The sequence below is a fragment of the Erpetoichthys calabaricus genome, chromosome 8, assembly GCF_900747795.2.
Source record: "Erpetoichthys calabaricus chromosome 8, fErpCal1.3, whole genome shotgun sequence".
Lineage (NCBI taxonomy): Eukaryota > Metazoa > Chordata > Cladistia > Polypteriformes > Polypteridae > Erpetoichthys > Erpetoichthys calabaricus.
The window spans coordinates 178,808,790-178,831,188 of record NC_041401.2 but is presented as its reverse complement, the minus strand read 5'-3'; the positions used below and the strand labels follow the sequence as shown (position 1 = coordinate 178,831,188).

The 22,399-nt window shown below is 44.0% G+C and overlaps 1 protein-coding gene across 1 annotated transcript in view; it reads right to left on the bottom strand.

The window, feature by feature from the left end:
- Nucleotides 1–15,329, bottom strand: part of epha2b (eph receptor A2 b) — an 81,409-nt gene extending 66,080 nt beyond the window's left edge. Inside the window, exons 1-2 of the mRNA XM_028807920.2 lie at nt 15,188–15,329; nt 3,723–3,790 (exon numbers count right to left, since the gene is read on the bottom strand). Of these exons, the coding sequence (XP_028663753.1) occupies nt 3,723–3,790; nt 15,188–15,269 (150 nt within the window). The 5' untranslated portion in view covers nt 15,270–15,329. The remainder of the gene's footprint in view (nt 1–3,722; nt 3,791–15,187) is intronic.
- Nucleotides 15,330–22,399: the final 7,070 nt, after the last annotated feature.

The following is a 22,399-nucleotide window of genomic DNA, read 5'->3' as shown; positions in this document are numbered from 1 at the left end:
CAACACAGAAAGTCCAAAATGCTACACTGAATTGCTGGTTTGCTAAAGAGTGGGTTCTTAAATTATTCAACAATAGACATAATAATAATAATAATAATACAGTAATAATAATAATAATAATAATAATAATAATAATAATAATTAGTTACATTTGCTTAACGTAGGGAGTGGGGAGCCACTAATGTGTCGGCAGCCATTTTGTGCCAGTATGCTCACCACACATTAGCTGTTAGGTGGTGAAGGAGTGGGAGACGGTTAGCCACTTAGAGACAGGGGATGATTAGGGGGCCGGAATGACTAGGCCATGGTGGGTAATTTAGCCTGGCCATACACCCTACTCTTGCTCAGTGGTCTTTGATGACCACAGCAGTGCCAGTTTTACAGGACAGTGTCCCCCGTCACTGCACTGGGACATTGGGTTCCACATTCACACCACAGGGTTAAGCGCCCCCTGCTGCTCTCTCAATCTTCCTCTTCCAGCAGCAACCCCAGCTTTTCCCAGATGGTCTCCCATCCAAGTGCTGGCCGGGCCTGAACGTGCTCAGCTGCAGGTGGGTAACCTCTTCTGAAGTGCAGGCGGCATGGCACCTGGGCAGTACGGAGACCTCTGACAAGACAAACGAGTCACAAACCAAAGCTGCTTAGCATGAAAGGTCCAGATTGGGGTTAGGATTCTTGAGAGTCACAAAACTGGCCACTAGGAGGGGGAATTCACAGCCAAACCCCGGCAAGTACTAAGCGCAAACACATGGACCTTAATGAAATGTGAAAGCTCCTTGGGAAAGAAAGGGGGTTTGAAAGCCCCCCCCCCCCAAAAAAACCTCTGGTGGAGATTTTTTGAGTCGTTTTCGGACCTTTTTGTATTTGGGAACATCGTATTTTTTGCTGTAAATGACTCACAAAAACGTTTAAAGATTCTCTAGTGTGGAGAACCAGAAGTGAACAGCTGGAAAACAGAAAATAAAACTCCAGGTGGTGCTCTGGTCCAGAAGTTTAGAACCAGAAGAGGAGAGCAGGACGATCCCACGTCACGCTCGGCGCTCGAGTGGTGTAGGACAGGAAAATGGTGAACAATCTCACTCCGTTCTACAAAGCCTGACAGCGCCGCCTCAGGGTCAGACCTGGATGAAGATCTCGTGTTCTCTGACTCTTCTGAAGCAGCCGTAATTATCATGGCTGTCTAGTCAAGTCGGTGGGCACCATTCTGCTAAAATGGCCGACAGGTGGTTATGTGTCCGAGCACTTTGGGTCTCAGCGCCTGTCTATGTATTGCAGGTTTTGTCTGTACGAGTGTCTCACTCTCTCACTCTCACACACACTCACACACTCCGTCTGTGGGCCGCTGCTGTGCCTTCGTAACGTACGTGTGAACGAGTGGCCATGAAATTCCTTCGAGTCCATCCCTGCCGTGTCTCTGTGAACTTGGTGTGAATAGATGGATGCACTCACAGGTTCAGACATGTTTGCCCGCATTCCTCTGCCCTCCTGACAGTCGCCTGTGAAGACGCCGGTGCAGTGAGAGCAGACGCACATTCCACATGCTGACCCGAAACTCCGTCTGCAGCCCACTTCGACTTTTTCTGTTTTTTTTTTTTTATTTCTCGTGAGGGTCTTTAGGCTGCGGTTGGCTCGCTTTTACAAAACTCAGGTCAACTTTGATCCGTCTTTGCTTTCCCAATTCTCTGTTTACTTTCTTTTTCAATGGTTGCTTAAGATAAGGAGACTGCCAGTCATGTTTGTTGAAGTTCCATTATGGTGTTGGCTCCCTGCCCTTTATTTTATTTTTGTACTGTTTGCGAATTGCAGGATGAGATCAGATCCGCGGTCCTCGTCAGCTTCCTCCTTCAGCTTTTTTGACCAGTGGCTAACAGGCTCATTGTCTTCATTGACTGGCTGTGGGTCACCCTGTGGCTTTTGAACTCGTATCTTAATGGGGAAGTGCCATCCAGCCGGGTGGGGGTCACTAGCATGGACATCAGCCGCGATCGTCACGACACAATCACCTAACGCTTCAAATAACAGTCCATCCATCCACTGAGCTGTCAATCCAGTTCAGAGCCGTCCTGGTCCTTATCTCAGTAGGATCAGCGTGGAAGAAGTTCAAAGAGTGGCTTGTTTGCTGATCATAACTGTGCAGCCTTCTTTATTTACTCTTTACACAGCAGGTTTAGGATATTTGATCATTTATATTCAAATGATTGAGTGGTCAGTCAGTTAGGCAATCACTGTACACCATTATCTGTAATCACAATGACGTGTCTACAGAGTTTAATTAGGACCATCAGTAATTCTTTAGTGACTTTATAATCAACATTGGATAGAGAAATGGACAGGTCTGTAACAGCTGTAGACTTGATCTTTTATGGAACACTATGGAGTCTGAGCACAGGGTCAGTCATTGTACAGCACTCCCAGAGCAATTTTCACATTAAGGACCTTCCTCAAGTGCCCAACAGAGTAGGATCCCTTCTGGAAGTAACAGGATTTGAACTGGCAACCCTTCAGATACCAGAGCAGATCCTTAGCCTCAGAGCCACCACTCCGCCATTGTCTGGCAAAAATACGAGACAGACTTGGAAACAGGAACCTGCTCGGCTGGGCCTGCAGCGGCGAACCTTCATAATTGATTAACTAACAAGAAAGGCGCCCTGACAAACCTGCTTGAGGAAATGGTGGCAGCCGCCAAGTGTGTTGCCTCACCTTTCTCGACTGCACAATTCTCACGGTTTGACTGCTTCAAGGTGACGCCTGATTTCAACAGGGAGTTTAAAGGCACGAAAGGGGTAGGCATGAGGCCAGCTAGAGGAATAAACGAGGATGTACAATATCTGTTAATCTGTCATTATATAGTGCCTTTCACATCTATCTATCTATCTATTATATAGTGCCTTTCACATCTATCTATCTATCTATTATATAGTGCCTTTCACATCTATCTATCTATCTATCTGTTATATAGTGCCTTTCACATTTATCTATCTATCTGTTAGATAGAGTGATGTGAAAGACACTATCTATTTATTTATCATATAGTGCCTTTCACATCTATCTATCTATCTATCTATCTATCTATCTATCGATCTGTTATATAGTGTCTTTCACATCACTCTATCTATCTATTTGTTATATAGTTCCTTTCACATTTATCTATCTATCTGTTAGATAGATAGATGTGAAAGGCACTATATGATAGATAGATAGATAGATAGATAGATAGATAGATAGATAGATAGATAGATAGATAGATAGATAGATAGATAGATAGATAGATAGATAGATAGATAGATAGATATGAAAGACACTATCTATCTATCTATCTATCTATCTATTACATAGTACCTTTCACATCTATCTATCTATCTATCTGCCTTTCACATCAGTCTGTCATTCTGTCTATCTATCTGTCTGTCTGTGTACACAGTTTAATCGCCCCTTGAGTCCCCGACGGCTCCACACACACACACACACACACACACACACACACACACACACACGTGTACACCCATTTTAAAAGTGAAACACACATCGAGTTCCAAAGTAAAGGAAACGGCCATTTTTTTTGTTTTTTACACAAATGGAGAGGCCGTGAGATGAAAGGGGGACCCGGCGCAGAGGATGAGGGAGGAGTTGCTTCATCCTTTGCGCCCCTCCAAGAAAGTGCGAGGTCAGACTCACAGCTGCTGCCCCCCCCCCCAGTGCTGAGAGATGGACGTCAGCCTTACCCCCTTCTCGTATGGACTCGCTAGCCAGCCCAGCTCTCCTCTGGTGGCCTCCATGTCCAGCAGCACCTCTGCAAAAACAAAAAAGGGAGAACTTGTTAAGAATGCCAGACCTCATTCACCTCAGCCATCCCACCTTGCCGGGGGTCCCTAAGAGTATCCCTTCAGCTCCTGGTTATGCTGATTGTTTGCCCCCATCTCCAGGTATGTAGGCAATCTGCTGAGTTTTAAAGTGCGCTACGGAGCAGCTCGGTGGGCAGGGTGCAGGGGGCACTCTGCTGAGTTATTCTTGATGACATCTGAAGAGGGTCTTTGTCTCCCAATCCAGATGCCATGCTTGGAGTAGCAGAGCAGACAGCTGGTGGCATTCCGTAATTACAGCACCACCCTTTATATTGCTTGGCAAAGGCCGCGGTGTAAACAGGCAATAAAACAGGGGTGGTCTGACACTGAGGCAGGCGTGTGCCAGGCAGCCAGGATTGAAATTTGATTTCCTTACGACTCGCCAACCACTGCTATGGCCGCGTGGCTTTTCTGCAGTACGTTCTGATGGCTGATCTTCCCAAAGCTAACCTTTAACACAAGAAAGGCAGTCCCTCCTTCCCTCGGCTCGAGGGGGCTTGTGCTGGCTTGCTAAGAGGGGCACTCTTTCAAAATATTATGGGGGGGGGCCAGGGGAAATGAAGCCAAGCCCAGTGAAAAAGGGCAGAATGAGATGCCAGGCCATCAGAGGGCACAATAACACACTGGGGCAGTAGGGGGGCACCAAGTGACCTTTACTAATAATTTTAGCTCATTTGAACATTCCGGTCACATTTACACCGTGACTGTGACACCTACAGGTGTGATTGTGGTGACATTTTATTTTATTGCCTCACTTCCTTCCCTCATTTGGCCTCTCTGTCCATGCAGGCTGCTTCTCCTTTCCCGTAACAACATGTCCAGTCTTGCCCAAGCAGACCACCAAGAACCAAGACCCCCACCCACATCCACCACCCCTGCTTTTTTTTTTTTTTTGCAGCTCCACACCAGACACGGCTCCATGAGCCTTCAGCCCCAGCACCACATAGAGAGCTCGTCACCCACACAAACCTCGCCTGAATCATCTCAGGGTGAGTCCTTTAACGCTCACGAGGACATTTCTCATTCTGAGTATAAAACACTCAGGAGAACAGCAGAGATCTGACACCGGAGCAGAGACCATGGCGTCCATCAGGCCCGTTTGTTTAGCTGATAGCCAAGCTGTCCCAACACCTCCTCCTGATTCTTCTTTAAGGTCGTCGAGGTTTCTGCTTCACCTCCATGTCTTGGTAGTTTGCTCAGACTCCACAGCATGCTTTGAGTAAAGGGGGGCTTCTTGCCGTCGGTCCTTCAGTTTGTCCCATCTAAGGCTGCTAGTAGCTTCTGACTCCTAAGATACTCCACTGGACTGAGCAGATCTAAGAATGGTGATGGACTAGGGGGGCCGTTGGAGGGGCAGAATGTCAAATCAGCTCGAAATTGGCATGGATGTGTATGTGAGTGTGCCCAGCAATGGAAGGGAATCCCAACCAGGCGTGTGTTTACCTTGAACCAAATAGTGTTGGAACAGTCTTGGAATTAAATTCAGATTTCATTTTAATAGCCCCCTTCTCTAAGATACATGTGGCTGGCTTATAGCGCTGGAGTTCAGGGCTCTCCTCCAGACTCATCAGCTACCCCCAAAGGTGGTCTGCTAGCGGGATAAGTGCCAGGCCCCCCACAAGAGTCAATAAGCAAGTCTAATAATATAATATAATATCCATCCATCCATCCATTTTCCAACCCGCTGAATCCGAACACAGGGTCACGGGGGTCTGCTGGAGCCAATCCCAGCCAGCACAGGGCACAAGGCAGGAACCAATCCCGGGCAGGGCACCAACCCACCGCAGGACATACACAAACACAACCACACACCAAGCACACACTAGGGCCAGTTTAGAATCGCCAATCCACCTAACCTGCATGTCTTTGGATTGTGGGAGGAAACCGGAGCACCCGGAGGAAACCCACGCAGACACGGGGAGAACATGCAAACTGAGCACAGGGAGGACCCGGGAAGCGAACCCGGGTCTCCTAACTGCGAGGCAGCAGCGCCACCGTGCCACCCCTTATATAATATAATATAATATAATATAATATAATATAATATAATATAATATAATATAATATAATAATGGCACAGTGCTGTAGTGGTGGCACTGCTGCCTTGCAAAATGGAAATCAGGGTTCACATGCCAGGTGTTCCCTTTGTCAGGTTTGCATGTTCTCCCTGTGGGTTTCCTCCCACAACCCTAAGGCATTCAGGTGAGGTGAACTGGCAACTCTACATTGGTCTGTGATGTGTGTGTGTGTGTGTGTGTGTGTGTGTGTGTGTGTGTGTGTGTGTGTGTGTGTGTGTCTATCGCTCTGTGACGGACTGGCACTCTGTCTGGGGTTTGTTCCTACCTTGTGCCCCATGCTAGCTGGGTTACGCTCCAGCAACCCCTGGTCTGAATTAAGAGAGTTGGAAAGTGATATGACATAATATAATATAATATAATATAATATAATATAATATAATATAATATAATATAATATAATATAATATAATATAATATAATATAATATAATAATTTCCCATTGGGGACAAATAAAGTTCTATCTTTCTATCTGTCTGTCTACTTATCTATTATATAGTGCATTTCATATCTATTTATCCATCTATCTATAATATAATATAATATAATATAATATAATATAATATAATATAATATAATATAATATAATATAATATAATATAATATAATATAATATAATAATTTCCCATTGGGGACAAATAAAGTTCTATCTTTCTATCTGTCTGTCTACTTATCTATTATATAGTGCATTTCATATCTATTTATCCATCTATCTATAATATAATATAATATAATATAATATAATATAATATAATATAATATAATATAATATAATATAATATAATATATGAATTTCAGACAGATAAATAGAACTTTATATCTACTTATCAATTATATAGTGCCTTTCATATCTATCTAGCTATCTATAATATAATATAACATAACATTAGGGTGGCACAGTGCTGCAGCGGTGGCAGTGCTGCCTTGTAACAAGGACCACACGTTCCCTTATTGAGTGTCCTCCGGGTGCTCCAGTCTCCTGCCACCGTCCAAAGACATGCAGGTCAGGTGGACTGGCAATGATATACTGGCCCCTGACATGTGTGTGTGTGTTTGCCCTGTGACAGACTGGCACCCTGTTGATTATTGCTGCTACAGCTTCTCGCAGCCTTGCTCTGGATAAGCGGGTTACAAAGATGGTTGGCAGGGTTGGACCCCATGGAACAATACTCAGCTGGGAGGCCAGTGTGATGGAAGGACAGGGGGAGATAATCAGTCAGGGATACATGATCCCCAAACCCATGAGGGACGCATTAAGTGGCAGGATCCATGGGCAGTGCTACCAGTATGGACACCCACAGGGTCCCAAGTGCACTAACCTCTCTTCTTCTTTTTCTAAAGATCAACAGAAGGGAAACCGAGACCAACCGGCACCAGCCTCCATCACCCTCTGCACAGACACAGAGGACACTGACAGACCAAGAAAACCTGAGCTCCGCGGGCGACATTGCATGAGCCCCCTTAAAATGAGGAAGCCGCTGGTATTTCCCAGAGCTCCTGTCTTCTGTTCTTGGTTATTTCTGAAGCTCTAAATGAATGAAGCTTCCTGCTGAAACCTTTTAAGACCCAAAAATGGCTCCCTTATGGCAAGAGCCACTTTGACTCCCCATGAAGCTTTTAAACTCAAAGCAAATGAAATGGGCATCACATTTAGCCATTGTGGTACCCCCTGAAGAGCAAGTCCTCTTTTTAAAGCGCCTTTCATGCTCACACACTTCACAGGGAATACCCCATCGTGCTTCATCCTAGCTTGACAGCCTGGCAGCGGCTCAGAACGAGTTAGCAGACCCGCAGGAGGTGCCCGCCAATACTGCCACCAGCAGCCTCTCCGCCTGCTCCACTCTTAAGGTGCGCTTGGGGGTCCAGCTCACATATCTCCTGTGAATGAGCTGCTGATTTTATCCACAGGAAGATGAGAGTCCAACAAAAAAAAAAAGAAAGATGCAGACAATTCCATTTCTCACATCCTGTCAGGCAGTCTGGCCGCGGCACAGCACTGATAGCGGAGTGCGGGTCGACGGGACATCACGGCAACGTGCGGGATACGCAGGACCACAAAATTTCATTAGAATTAAAAAGGAACGTGAAATAAACATTTGAATAAGAGGGACAATAACAACGGGTAACTGGCCGGTCAGCATGACCACCTCATGGCTTCAGAACTGGAGGTTCACTGCCAGTGTTGGGTTTCCTCCTGGCACTTTGGTATTCCTCCCACGTGTCTGAGATGCCTGTGTGTGTCAGATTAGACGTTGACTCTGAAGGCCATGTCATATTTTCCATCATAATCTTAGCAGGTCAAGAGACAGTCGTGTAACATGACAGGCCCAGCCATTCGCTCCAAGCGGGTTTGGTGTTGTCCTTAGTCATCACGTGAATGAAAGGTGAGAGCCAATGCAGTGACAAGGAACACGGACCTCACAAACTGGAGAGCGAGAGACGCTTGTCTGTCTGATATCTCGAGTTTTATGTATCACGACGGAAGAGGACTGAGACTGCGGCTGAGTCCACCATAGCTATTAACCCTTCGTACAGCACCGGCTCCATCAGGCCGCATATTATTGGCTGTCAGAAGACGGGCCAAGAGTGACTGTGCTGGCAGGCAGGCCATCAGGCTGTCACTAAATGTCACCTTTTCACTCATTTAAATTGATCAGCAAGTCTGACGGAGGTCCCACAATGTGATATCGGCTAAAGCTGGCCCAGTGTGACCATAGGAGTGCCAGTGCCTTGTGCCCACACTCCTCTTGGCAGAGGCCCCAGCGGCACTCAATCCTCTTATGGATAAGCTGGTAAGGAAACCATTGAATGGATCATCATCATCATAATAATAATAATAATAAAGGGTCTTGTCAGATCCTAGTCAGACCACCAGCTGAATCCATACTGCATGTTCGTCCCCCTTTGCTTTCCTTCAGGGACCCCAGTCAAAGGTGTCTACATCTGATCACTTGATAACTCGAAACTGACCCGGCATGCGTTTGATTGCGGATGACCTGTCCTGTCCAATAATTTGACTCCTGATTTTGTACTTAAAACAATATGCCCCCCAACCCCCCCCCCCCCCAAAACAAACCCCCAACAATGATAGATTTTTTTTTGGTTACCACGTCGTTTGTAGTGAAGGTGAATTAGGTGTTTGCTTATGGCAGCCATACGGGTTAGCTACTGAACAGTCAGTTGGCACACGCTGTATAAAATAACCTGGCACTGCCGTAATCAAATATCAAGTCAAGCGCCCCCCCCCCCCCCCATTTGTAGGGACCCCATCACTCCATTCCAGGCCTGCCACTCTGGTGTGGAGTTCAGTCTGAGGTGTTAGGACATCAAACAAGGGTACAGTACTGCTACCAGCCGTCGCATTCAGGGGTGTCCATTTCTACAGTGCCCACTAACCCCATTGTATAACAGTGGGATTCTCATAGGGGGGGTGGATGGGTGGGCGTTTAGGGACATGCCCAGACAGATCAGCATACAGAGAAATGTTAGAACTTGACGTGAGAGGCTTTAAAGGGAAAGGGTCGCAGGGATCATCGCCCGCTTTAAACACGCAGATTTACTGAGTTTAGGATGTGGGGTCTTGGGACGGAGTAGGGAGAGATTAAAACCTTTAGAGGTCCTCAAAAGATTGTGGTGCCCCCATATATACCTAATTCAACAATAATAAAAATTAATTTTTCAAAATGAAACCAAACTTATTGTAAGATGTAAAGTGATGTTTATTGCTGTTCCACTCTCTTCACATATGAATTTTTTCCTCTTACTTGTTCTAATTGCAAAGTCTTTGAGCAGACCCTCAAAACTAACCTTACGTAACGCGTCAGCTTCGGGACTTAGTTGAGATCCGGCATCCCTCCTGCCTAGTTATGGAGTTGATCTCTTGGGTATTTTTCATATTCTTCAACTGAGAAAATGTGCGCTCGGCTGAGCAGTTTGTGACCATTAATGTTAAAAAGACACAAAAGCAAATGTGTACATTTAGAAAGGCACACTCGACATTGTCTTCTGTGATTATTTTATAAAGACGGGACAAAGAGTTAGGGTTAGGGTTAGGGATAGGATGGTCACGTGAGCCTCTGTGTCTGTGCGCCACTTTCTAATCTCGTTGTATTCCCGATATTAATATTTATCATTAACCTCTACTATTTACTCCTTTATTTATTATCCATCCATTATCCAACCTGCTATTTTATAAAGACGGGACGAAGAAGAGGATGGTCATGTGAGCCTCGGTGTCTGTGCACCACTTTCTAATCTCGTTGTATTCCCGATATTAATATTTATCATTAACCTCTACTATTTACTCCTTTATTTATTATCCATCCATCCATTATCCAACCTGCTATTTTATAAAGACGGGACGAAGAAGAGGATGGTCATGTGAGCCTCGGTGTCTGTGCGCCACTTTCTAATCTCGTTGTATTCCCGATATTAATATTTATCATTAACCTCTACTATTTACTCCTTTATTTATTATCCATCCACCCATTATCCAACCCGCTATATCCTAACTACAGAGTCACGGGGGTCTGCCAACACAGGGCGCAAGGCAGAAGAAAAACCCTGGGCAGGGCGCCAGCCCACCGCAGTTATTTATTACCGAATATATATATATATATATATATATATATATATATATTTACTGTTTTCCAGAACTTAGGATGTGGCAGGGACGGATTAACACCTTTAGAGGTGCCCCCATATATACCTAATTCAACAATAATAAACCGTAAAATAAAAAATAAAAACAATAATCTTCTTATATAATACGCTACCGTGGCTGTCAGTTTGTCTGTCCAGGATTTTAAATCACCTGTAGCTCGTAAACCGTTTGAACAATTGACCTGAAATTTGGTACAAATATACTACGTGACGTCTACTATCCGCTTTTGGGGTGATGATTGACCTCCAAGGTTATTCGTCTTTTTTATTTTTATTTTATTGTAGAACCAACTCTCTGCAGCACTCAGCAGGGTGGCCGTGCGGCGCATGCGTATGAGCTCCGTTCTCGTCCCTACCACCTTTGCCGTTACTTCCTCTACCTCTTCATATCTTAAATCATTGAGATTGAACACTTAAGTGAAAAATTAAAGAAAACGTACAAAGTAATTGCAACACAAATGCTGACTTATTCAGTTTTAACGGGAAAAGATGCCGATCAAAGAAGAGAAGAAGCGGGCTGCTAGGGTGGAGAAAGCGCATCAACCTCTGAGCAAACGAATGCTAAACGTACAGAGAAAGATAATGAGAACTAGGGATGCTCAAGTCAAGTGTATTCACGTGCAGTGCGCCGTTACTGGTATTTATATATACTCCCATTTAATGTGGGAGTCACTTTTTGTGGAGCCTGGTTTCATCTGCACCATTTGCAGTTTCGCACAGTATGGCCCTGGAAAAGACGGCAATGGAGCATTTCTGTGGTGATCGATGCCCTAAGCACGTGCTTATTTAGCTTAATGGTTAATCCTGCGCTGCATGGATCGGGGTCTGCATTGTCTTAACTGGGACCTTTAATGTGCCCCTGTCGTGTGCCCGAGTGTGTTCGCTATCGACTGGCATCCCATTCAGGTCTGATGGTGGGTTCGCGAGAAAAAAAAGAGCTGGAAATATTTTGCTTATGCGGTACATTAATTTCGAATAATCACAAGCCGGTAATCTAGTTCACTTCCTACAGCCCCCCTCACATTAAAATGCAATGCTCAGTCTAGTGAGACCACGCGAGGCAATTCATACTCGGTCAGGAACTCCCGTTAGGTTTAAACGCGAAGCTGACTGTGCAGACAGGTGGGATCGGACTGGGCAAGATGGGGGGCTATTCTACTGGGGTCCGATTGAGAGCCGACAGTCCACCCGCCGGATCTCGAGGGGCTCCAGTTATACGGCGGTGTACGTAAACTCGAACGGCGCATGGCGATCCGCAGCACCAGCGGCAGACCAACTAACATGAAAAAAGGGGCTAAGAATGGACCTGATTGAAAAGGGGGATTCCGTAATAGACGCGGCTTAAAAAGAGCTGGTAATATCGGATAAGCGCAATTTAATCGATTAAAATAATCGCGCGTATCGACAGCATTGCAACTCGAAACGCACACGAGGCTTCTTGTATTTCGCTAATAATGAATGTGGTAGGGTGACTCTTCAGAGCGATGCCATAGGGGAACCAACCACTCGAAGGTTCCAGAAAGAGTCATTATTTATTTATATCCGTAACAAGATATATAAAAAGCCAAGAATGGACGCTAACAGACTGGTGAAATCCCAATGGCTTCCTCATTTTTAAAGGACTCTTGCTGCTTGTGATCACGCAGTCAAACATCAGGTCTTGTTGATCGGTTACATTCTAACTCGTGAAGTTTTCAGTTTCATCCGCGTATAAGGAACCTCTTCAAAGATGAAAGAGCCGACTTCTAATACAAAGAAGCCTGCAGAATGAGACGGTTATTTGGCCAGCAATGGAATGGGCATGTCAAGTGCCGTTTAAGGACCAGCGGAATAACATTCATCGGATACAGGGGGCGAGGGGGCTCTTCAGAGCGGTGCCATTTGGGAGACATGTTTTACCGCCCAAAAGAATCACCCATCTGAAGTTTCCAGAAAGATCCATTACTTATTTAGAGACGTAACGGGCTCCGTTGGTAGCGATGATAACAGATTTGTGAAATCCCAGGAGAACTCCTGCTGCATAACTGACACAGGCCAAGTTCGGGCCCCCTTCATCTGTTAGTATCAGCCTACTGTACATTCAGGACCTCCGTTTATCTCACATATTAGGAACCCCTGGAACGGCCAAAGTGCCAACTTCATTCAAGAACTCCTCTCAGGATGAAACTCAAGAAACAGCACGAGACACCAGACAACCCAATCATTAAAGAAGCGTTAAGAGTGTACAGGCTTGAGGGATATAATAATAATAATAATAATAATAATAATAATAATAATAATAATAATAAGCAAAGAACCGACAATGTTAGTCTGATGTAACACAGATGGACGAATCTAAGGAAACTACACGATGTTTATAAAACTTTTACAACGCGTCATGGTGCCGAATCGCTATAAACTTCGAACGACAGTTTTATTAGGACCGTGTTTCCATCCATAAACCCTCTACAATTTAACAGGAAGAGTATAATTGGAACTTTTACTTTACAGTGAGACATGTTAGCCCTGTTAAGTAAAAAGTTAATATTTTCAACATCTTGAGCAGCTTTCTGAATGCTGATGGGAACATTAAATCTTTAAAGCGTCAAAAACAGAGCGAATAGATAGATAGATAGATAGATAGATAGATAGATAGATAGATAGATAGATAGATAGATAGATAGATAGATAGATAGATAGATAGATAGGAAAGGCACTATATAATAGATAGATAGATAGATAGATAGATAGATAGATAGATAGATAGATAGATAGATAGATAGATAGATAGACCAGGGGACTACAGTATATGACACACAAAGTCACTTATAGGACTTCACGCATCTCACGCATTTTAGATTTATTACAGTAGTACTTATTCGCACTTATAAGCCGACTTTGAACACATGAGACACAATTATTTTTATTTTTCCACTTGTAGCACCCACAGGTGAAGTGACCTGCAGCTCAGTGTCACCTTGTGACAATTTGAACCGACAGCTTCCAGGTTTGAAGTCCAACGCGTTGACCAGCACGCCACACTGGACAAAGGCATCAGCTAAATAATAAGTAATACGAGTGAGTGTATATAGGAATCTATCACCGCTGGCACGCCCCAGATTATCTCTGAATACCTTAAACTATGACTCCCTTGTTCAAAACCAAAGACATTTTGCGGATGTGTTCAAATACTACTACAGTACAAACTTGAGCTTTGCGCGATTTTAAACTTAAACGCTTGATCAGAGCGGTTCAGGTGGCAGGCCTGGACGCCCATATCGCTCGCTGTTCATTCCCATCACAAGTGGCCCCAGGACAGTAACCGTCTCTGGTGGGGTCGCATGCCACCCTCGAGCAAATCACTCACATTCACTCGCGCAGTGTCAAGTTCACGCGGCCAGTTAATCCACGAATCTGCGTGATAGAGAATTGTCACTAAGAATAAAACACTATAATAAATATCTACAATGAAACCGTCCCTTTGGGAAAACGAGCCTTGATCCACGAAATCTGATCTGCCGACGATACCATAATTGATTTCTAAAGAACAGTTTCCTGGGGGACTACAAGCTGTGACTCAGCAGACTTTAATCACAATACTTTAACACACCTTGTCAATATACATCAATGATTCCGAGCTATGTTAACTATTCCAAACATTCCGCAAGTGACAACAAAATAAAAAAAAAACTGAGATTAAGATGCCATGTTGACACACTTTGGGATAAATCCCCTATCGGATATTTACAGAGACTGACACATAGAAAATCCAGTATGCATAAAGCAGCTTGTACAGCCTTTAACTAAATTTGCCACTTCTTATCGTTATAACCTTCCATTTATAATCCACGCTTCACTGACACAACATGAATGGGAAACGGCACCCCACCCACATCCCACGTCTACACACAGACAGACTTGGTGAGACGTTCGCCGTAGCGATTGCTGTCACCAGGACCACAAAGCTGCCACCACCCGGCACAATCGGGCGGCGTGCACTTCCTTTCAGTCGGGTTGACTCCAGTAAGGGTTAAGGTGAATCACTTTTTATACCTGCAGGCTTATGAAAATCTCCCACGCAACACCTTGCCTTTCATCTGCAGCGTCTCAGCGTACAATTTGCCACTGTACTAACCAGATTTCTCAGTTTCCCACGCTATAATTAATCTGCACTTATTAGAGCAGCCTAGAGAATTACAGAGCGAGGCTGTCCGGTTGTGGAATCCATGCCTTTCCTCTATGAAACGTGGAATTTGTTGTACTTCTTAGGGGCAAATCCATTTAAGAGAGATCACATTAAAGAGTGGCTTGTGCATGCCACCGACTCGTGCGCCATGACCTCCCCCAGCAAAACTCGGCTTTTAGCAGGAAAAACAGCCAGACATTACTTTGATTTTTTTTTTCAGGAAAGAACGTAAAAAACCACATTTGTATATTTTCGTCCTCGACTCTGAACAGCAAATCTGCGAGATCGTCATTTGAACAGATTCTCAAAGAGGAAATTTGCCCAAATGCGTCAGTCCCAGCCATGCGCTTCGGCCACTAGTACACTTTCAATCCCAGTCCCCGACTAAAAAGCAAACAACTCGGCTTTAAATTATAAATATTAAAAAAAAACGAATGACTTACCTTCTTTTGCCTGGTGGCTAATAAATACATAGTTAATAAATACAGTAAAAAATAAAATCCTTCTGTTTGCTCTGAAATCCATTTTTTAATCCTTTTTCGCTTCTCGGCCGCGCCACACGTAACAGACCTGCTAACTAAAAGTTTTCTTCAACTGAGCTCCCCATTCATGGGACGGGCGCGACATTAAGCCCCGCCCCAAGCCCCGGCTTACCCTGTATGGTGCTGCACTGGGCGGAGGAGCAATGTGGGTGTGCCCACTGTTAGTCTTGAGCCCGAGGAGAAAAAGATGAAAGGAAAGGTAAAGGAGGACGTTTGCCAAAAGAGGTTTACACTCCTTCACCCTGCGCCTTTCAGATGGAAACATTTGCATTTATTTGACAGACTGCTTCAATCCAAAGCGAGCCACAAATCACAAGTGAATGAAGAAATGCCGGCCATACAAGTGCAAACTAAGTCAAAACATCAATCACGATTAAGTACGACTTAAGAAGTTGGCTCGCGTGCTGCGAAATGTTAGGAGAATGTAGTTTATATAGCGCCTCCCTGAGTGCTCAACATCTCAGCGCATAATTACATGGAAAATGAACTGGAGCGTTGGTGAGACTCTCACCTTAAATCAGAAATGGGACTGAACTGGAAAAGTTGCCTTAACTGGTCATTTCGGGCTGACCTTTGTAATAAAACTATACTAAGAATTTAAAATAACAAGTTAAATGACTGTAATACGGAAATAAAAAATATATAGTTGTGCAGCGCCGATGGGACGGCACAATGTCAGCCTATACGATCACTTCTATTGTCTGATTATTTGTTTTATACATGTTGCATGTCCATATTCTTCCATAATTATTTTAATTAAATCCGTTTGCATATTTAGTGGTATTTATTGATACTGATATTGCCCCATCTGCTGTGTCGTGATATTGTCACTTAATTTTTTTTAAGTTTTCGCACCAGATTATAGATAGATAGATATTTTATTAATCCCAAGGGGAAATTCACCACCAGTGGGGCTATCAAAACATACTTTGTTGTACAATATGATATTGAATTGAATAGAAATAAAATTAGATTTTAAAGAAAAAATACTATATTGTCAGTTTAACAAACCGAGTCCCCAAGTCATCTGTTTTTACGGCGCCTTTCCGCTGCCAGGCCAACTGCAGCTAATTACAGTTTATGGCGAGCGCGTCCTCCTGCTGTCTGTCAGGAACGCAAAGTCGAACAAGAGAAGTCCGACATGTCACATTTAAATAACGTCTCATTTGCTCTGTGCCGGGCTTACCAAAGCAGCGAGCTGCCAAAAGATTCCGAGAAACGACAGCGCGACGCGTGTACGGAAAAGTTCAGAAAATCAAACGCATACTTTGCGGGCGCCCCAGATGAACCCAACTCGGGGCTCGTTGTGTTGGAGACGAAGTGGTACGAGCGCTTCGCAAGGACAAAAACTACTCTATTTCATTCCTAATTCTTAACATTATATTGACGATTCTAAGATGAACCAGTATGAGGTGTGTGTGTGTGTGTGTGCACCCTGCGATGGTCTGGTACCCGTCCATGCGGCGACTCCCGCTCTCTAACGGTTCTGTATTAGCGCTATACTGTGTGGTTATAACGTCGTACAATTCTTTGACAAAGAACCATTTCTCTCTGAGGGACTCTTTGTATGTTAAATTGGTCCTTTGGGCTCTGAAGGGGTTCCTATGTGTTCCAATGTTCATATCTATCTATCTATCTATCTATCTATCTATCTATCTATCTATCTATCTATCTATCTATCTATCTATCTATCTATCTATCTATCTATCTATCTATCTATCTATCTATCTATCTATCTATCAAAACAGGCATCTTTAATATATAACAGGCGACCTATGGCAGAATAGATCAAGAAAACCTGAGCTTAGCCAGTGTGATTAAATGGAACAAAGGTCTTTTTATAATTAGGAAGCCATTGTTAATGAATCATTTATCCATCACTCTATCTATTTTCGAACCCGCTTAATGGTGTCTCGGGGATGATGGAGCCTATCCTAGCAAGCACTGGGCGCAAAGCAGAAACAATCCAGGCCATCACAGGGCGGGGACACGCACGCACACACACATGTCTCGCACAATTATCAGCCCAAATACACGTAACTGACATATCATGTGGACTGCGCACTCCTAAGAAGCCCACGGCTATATGGCTGCTTAAGGAGGCTGTTACGATCTAAATACATAACGGGTATTGAGTGGAACCTTCATATGGACGGTTCTTTGCGGAACCATTGACGTCTCTCTGATAAACTGCACTTTTTTCTGTTTTTAAGATTGCATCTCCATTATCTTATTACATTATACTGGCGACACTCGACTGGGCCAGTCTGAGGGGCGCGTGTGTACCCCGCGGAGGTCTGGCAGTTCTGTTTCAGTCGGCTCTGATGTTGAAAAATCGAAATGTTGTCCCTTTTATTGCACACAGAGTACGTGAAGTCATAACAGTTATCTATTTAATTTTTATGTTGTGCTAATAATGCTTATGCCATTTCATTGTAATCGTTATGTAAACCGTGGGAACTGTTCAAAGCGCTATATAAAATAAAGATTGGATCATTTAACTTTTTTTTGTTCTGTTTTGTATTTTTTAATTATAAAGGTAGAGAGAGATAGATAGATAGATAGATAGATAGATACTTTATTAATCCCAATGGGAAATTCACATTCTTCAGCAGCAGCATACTGATACAATAAATAATATTAAATTAAAGAATGATAATAATACAGGTGAAAAAAACAGACCATAACTATGTATAATGTTAAATATTAACGTTTACCCCCCCTGGTGGAATTAAAGAGTCGCATAGTTTGGGGGAGGAACGATCTCCTCAATCTGTCTGTGGAGCAGGACAGTGACAGCAGTCTGTCGCTGAAGCTGCTCTTCTGTCTGGAGATGACATTATTTAGTGGATGCAGTGGATTCTCCATAATTGATAGGAGCCTGCTGAGCGCCCTTCGCTCTGCCACAGATGTTAAACTGTCCAGCTCCATGCCAACAATAGAGCCTGCCTTCCTCACCAGTTTGTCCAGGCGTGAGGCGTCTTTCCTCTTAATGCTGCCCTCCCCAGCACACCACTGCGTAGAAGAGGGCGCTCGCCACAACTGTTTGATAGAACATCTGCAGCATCTTATTGCAGATGTTGAAGGAAGCCAGCCTTCTAAGGAAGTATAACCGGCTTTGTCCTTTCTTGCACAGCGCATCAGTATTGGCAGTCCAGTCTAATTTATCATCCAGCTGCACTCCCAGATATTTATAGGTCTGCACCATCTGCACACAGTCACCTTTGATGATCACTGGGTCTATGAGGGGTCTGGGCCTCCTAAAATCCACCACGAGCTCCTTGGTTTTGCTGGTGTTCAGGTGTAGGTGGTTTGAGTCGGACCATTTAACAAAGTCATTGATTAGGTCCCTATACTCCTCCTCCAGCCCATTCCTGATACAGCCCATGATAGCAGTGTCATCTGCGAACTTTTGCACATGGCAGGACTCCGAGTTGTATTGGAAGTCCGATGTATATAGGCTGAACAGGACCGGAGAAAAGTACAGTCCCTTGTGGCGCTCCTGTGTTGCTGACCACAATGTCAGACGTGCAGTTCCCAAGACGCACATACTGAGGTCTGTCTTTAAGATAGTCCACGATCCATGCCACTAGGTATGAATCTAATCCCATCTCTGTCAGCTTGTCCCTAAGGAGCAGAGGTTGGATTGTGTTGAAGGCGCTAGAGAAGTCTAGAAACATAATTCTTACAGCACCCACTGCCTCTGTCCAAGTGAGAGAGGGATCGGTGTAGCATATAGATGATGGCATCTTCCGCTCCCACCTTCTCCTGATATGCAAACTGCAGAGGGTCAAGGGCGTGTTGAACCTGTGGCCTAAGGTGGTGAAGCAGCAGCCTCTCCATGGTCTTCATCACATGTGATGTCAGAGCAACAGGCCGAAAGTCATTCAGCTCACTAGGACGTGATACCTTTGGGACTGGGGTGATACAAGATGTTTTCCAAAGCCTCGGGACTCTCCCCTGTTCCAGGCTCAGGTTGAAGATGCGCTGTAGAGGACCCCCCAGCTCCGATGCACAGACCTTCAGCAGTCGTGGCGATACTCCATCTGGACCCGCTGCTTTGCTGGCACGAAGTCTCCTCAGCTCTCTGCTCACTTGCGCTGTTGTTATTATGGGTGGAGATGTTTTTCCTATGCTGGTATCAGCAGAAGGATGTGTGGAGGGTGCAGTACTCCGAGGTGAGAGTGAGAGTGGGTTAGGGTGGTCAAACCTGTTAAAAAAGTTATTCATTTGGTTTGCTCTCTTCACGTCTCTCTCAATGGTGGTACCCCGCTTCGAGCTGCAGCCAGTGATGATCTTCATCCCATCCCACACTTCCTTCATGCTGTTATTCTGCAACTTCTGCTCCAGCTTTCTCCTGTACTGCTCCTTCGCCGCCCTGAGTTGGACTCGGAGTTCCTTCTGCACGCGCTTGAGCTCATGCTGATCACCGTCTTTAAAAGCCCTTTTCTTCTGATTCAAAAGGCCCTTGATGTCACTTGTAATCCATGGCTTGTTGTTAGCATAGCAGCGTACTGTTCTTACTGGAACTACAATGTCCATACAGAAGTTGATGTAGTCAGTAGTGCAGTCAACAACTTCCTCAATGTTCTCATTATGAGATCCCTGCAGGATATCCCAGTCTGTAGTTCCAAAAAGTTCTCTCAGAGTATTCTCAGCCTCCGGGGTCCACTTCCTGAATGATCGTGTGGTTACAGGTAGGACTCTAACTTTTGGTTTATAGTAGTAGATCATTTATAGAGTAGTCCAGGTATGTCTTCTTCTTCGGATAACTAGCGAGACCCTTCGTATATAAGGCAGGGGAAAGACAGATTTTTGCTTAGTGGTCAAATCTTTGGACTGTAAACCTTGAAGGTTGTGGGTTCAAATCCCACTAGTGATATAGTGTGACCCTGAGCAAGTCACTTCACCTGCCTCCAAGAAGAAAAACGAAAGAAATGGAATCAACTGAATCGTAAATGTTGTAAGTGTGTTTGGATAAAGGCGTCATTCAAACAATAAGTAATGGTAATAATAATAGGTTGGAGGCCGGAGAAGGCGCGGGGGTCCGGGGAGTCTAGTCGTGATGATGGGGGACTTGCTGTATAATTTTCAGGAGACACTATTGTGCTGATTGGTCGTGTTGTGTGCCGTCTGACTTCAAACACTGCCCAGTACCTCCAACAGCAGAACACAGAATCACCGGTGCGAGTCTTCAAGCGCTGGGCGCAGGGCGGCATGGGGGCGCAGCGCTTAGCTCGGAGTCTTGTCGGATTGTCAAGTGCTTCACGCCTGTACAGTAGAAGTGAAGAGGGGCAGATAGTGAAGGCATTCTCGTTCCAAACTACTGCAGAAAATTTTGGTTTTAGGGTTGCCATTAATGACAAAGCATTTCACGACTAATTAAGCGCACGCACGCATCGTTTATCCACTAAAAGCAGCAGAAAGAACGATACAACCTGCTCTTACAAAATTAACTGGAACCTGCAATGAAGAGCAATAATGAAAATATCGCTGTAATTAAGAAAACTCGTAGCCTACTCTGCCTTAATGGCTCTTTCCTCTATCAAAGCCGCCACAAGATTAAAGGTTTTCAATTGCTGTAGGCATCACACAAAGTGCCGATTGGAAGTGCGCTTAACATTTAAATAAGCGATTAACATCATGATTTATGACTGTTATGCTTTTGTTCAGAAATCCTTTCGCAATCGAAATCCGTCAAGGCCCGAGATACAGAACAGAACTGTTCTAACTGATTCAGCGAAGAAGCCTGACATTGGAGCCGAGGCTTAACACGAATGTGCTCCTGCACCCGAGCGCTGGGTGGCGCCGCCCTGCCGGTCGCAGGCTTTTGCACGTCGTTCTTTATTTTACAAGCACATGTCAGAAACGACGTTGCACAAATATTAACGATCTGCCTTTCAACAGGGAAGAAAGAGTGTAACGATCAGTAGGTGAACAAGAAGACACGCCCGGCAAACAGACGCTCTCCGCGGTCGTTAACTGGGTGGAGGCGGCGAGTACTCCGGGGCTTTTCTTCTCGGTACTCTTATTACTTCTCGGTTTCTTCGGAGCGCACGTTGGGCGATCTGGCGATTCCAGATTGTCCCTGTGTAAATGTGGAAGGTCGTGGACTAATGTTATGCCTTGTACTTTTATCCAACAAATTATTCAATAGGTGTCTCTTCAGAAACGATGTGGGGGCTTTATAACAACAACAGGAATACGCCTGCATAAGACCCCAGTGAGACCGCCAAATCAGACGTCTATGTGTTCAGGACACAGTGTGTACATGTACCGTCTGAGGACAAATGAAGGTCTAAAACACACTATCTATCTATCTATCTATCTATCTATCTATCTATCTATCTATCTATCTATCTATCTATCTATCTATTGACTATCCTGCCGACTATACCAAAATTATCTATCTATCTATCTATCTATCTATCTATCTATCTATCTATCTATCTATCTATCTATCTATCTATCGATTATCTTGCCGACTATACCAAAATTACTATCTATCTATCTATCTATCTATCTATCTATCTATCTATCTATCTATCTATCTATCTATCTATCGATTATCCTGCCGACTATACCAAAATTACTATCTATCTATCTATCTATCTATCTATCTATCTATCTATCTATCTATCTATCTATCTATCTATCGATTATCCTGCCGACTATACCAAAATTACTATCTATCTATCTATCTATCTATCTATCTATCTATCTATCTATCTATCTATCTACCTATCTATCTATCTATCTATTGATTATCTTGCCGACTATACCAAAATTACTATCTATCTATCTATCTATCTATCTATCTATCTATCTACTATCTATCTATCTATCTATCTATCTATCTATCTATCTATCTATCTATCTATCTATTGATTATCCTGCAGACTATACCAAAATTATCTATCTATCTATCTATCTATCTATCTATCTATCTATCTATCTATCTATCTATCTATCTATCTATTGACTATCCTGCCGACTATACCAAAATTATCTATCTATCTATCTATCTATCTATCTATCTATCTATCTATCTATCTATCTATCTATCTATCTATCTATCTATCTATCGATTATCCTGCTGACTATACCAAAATT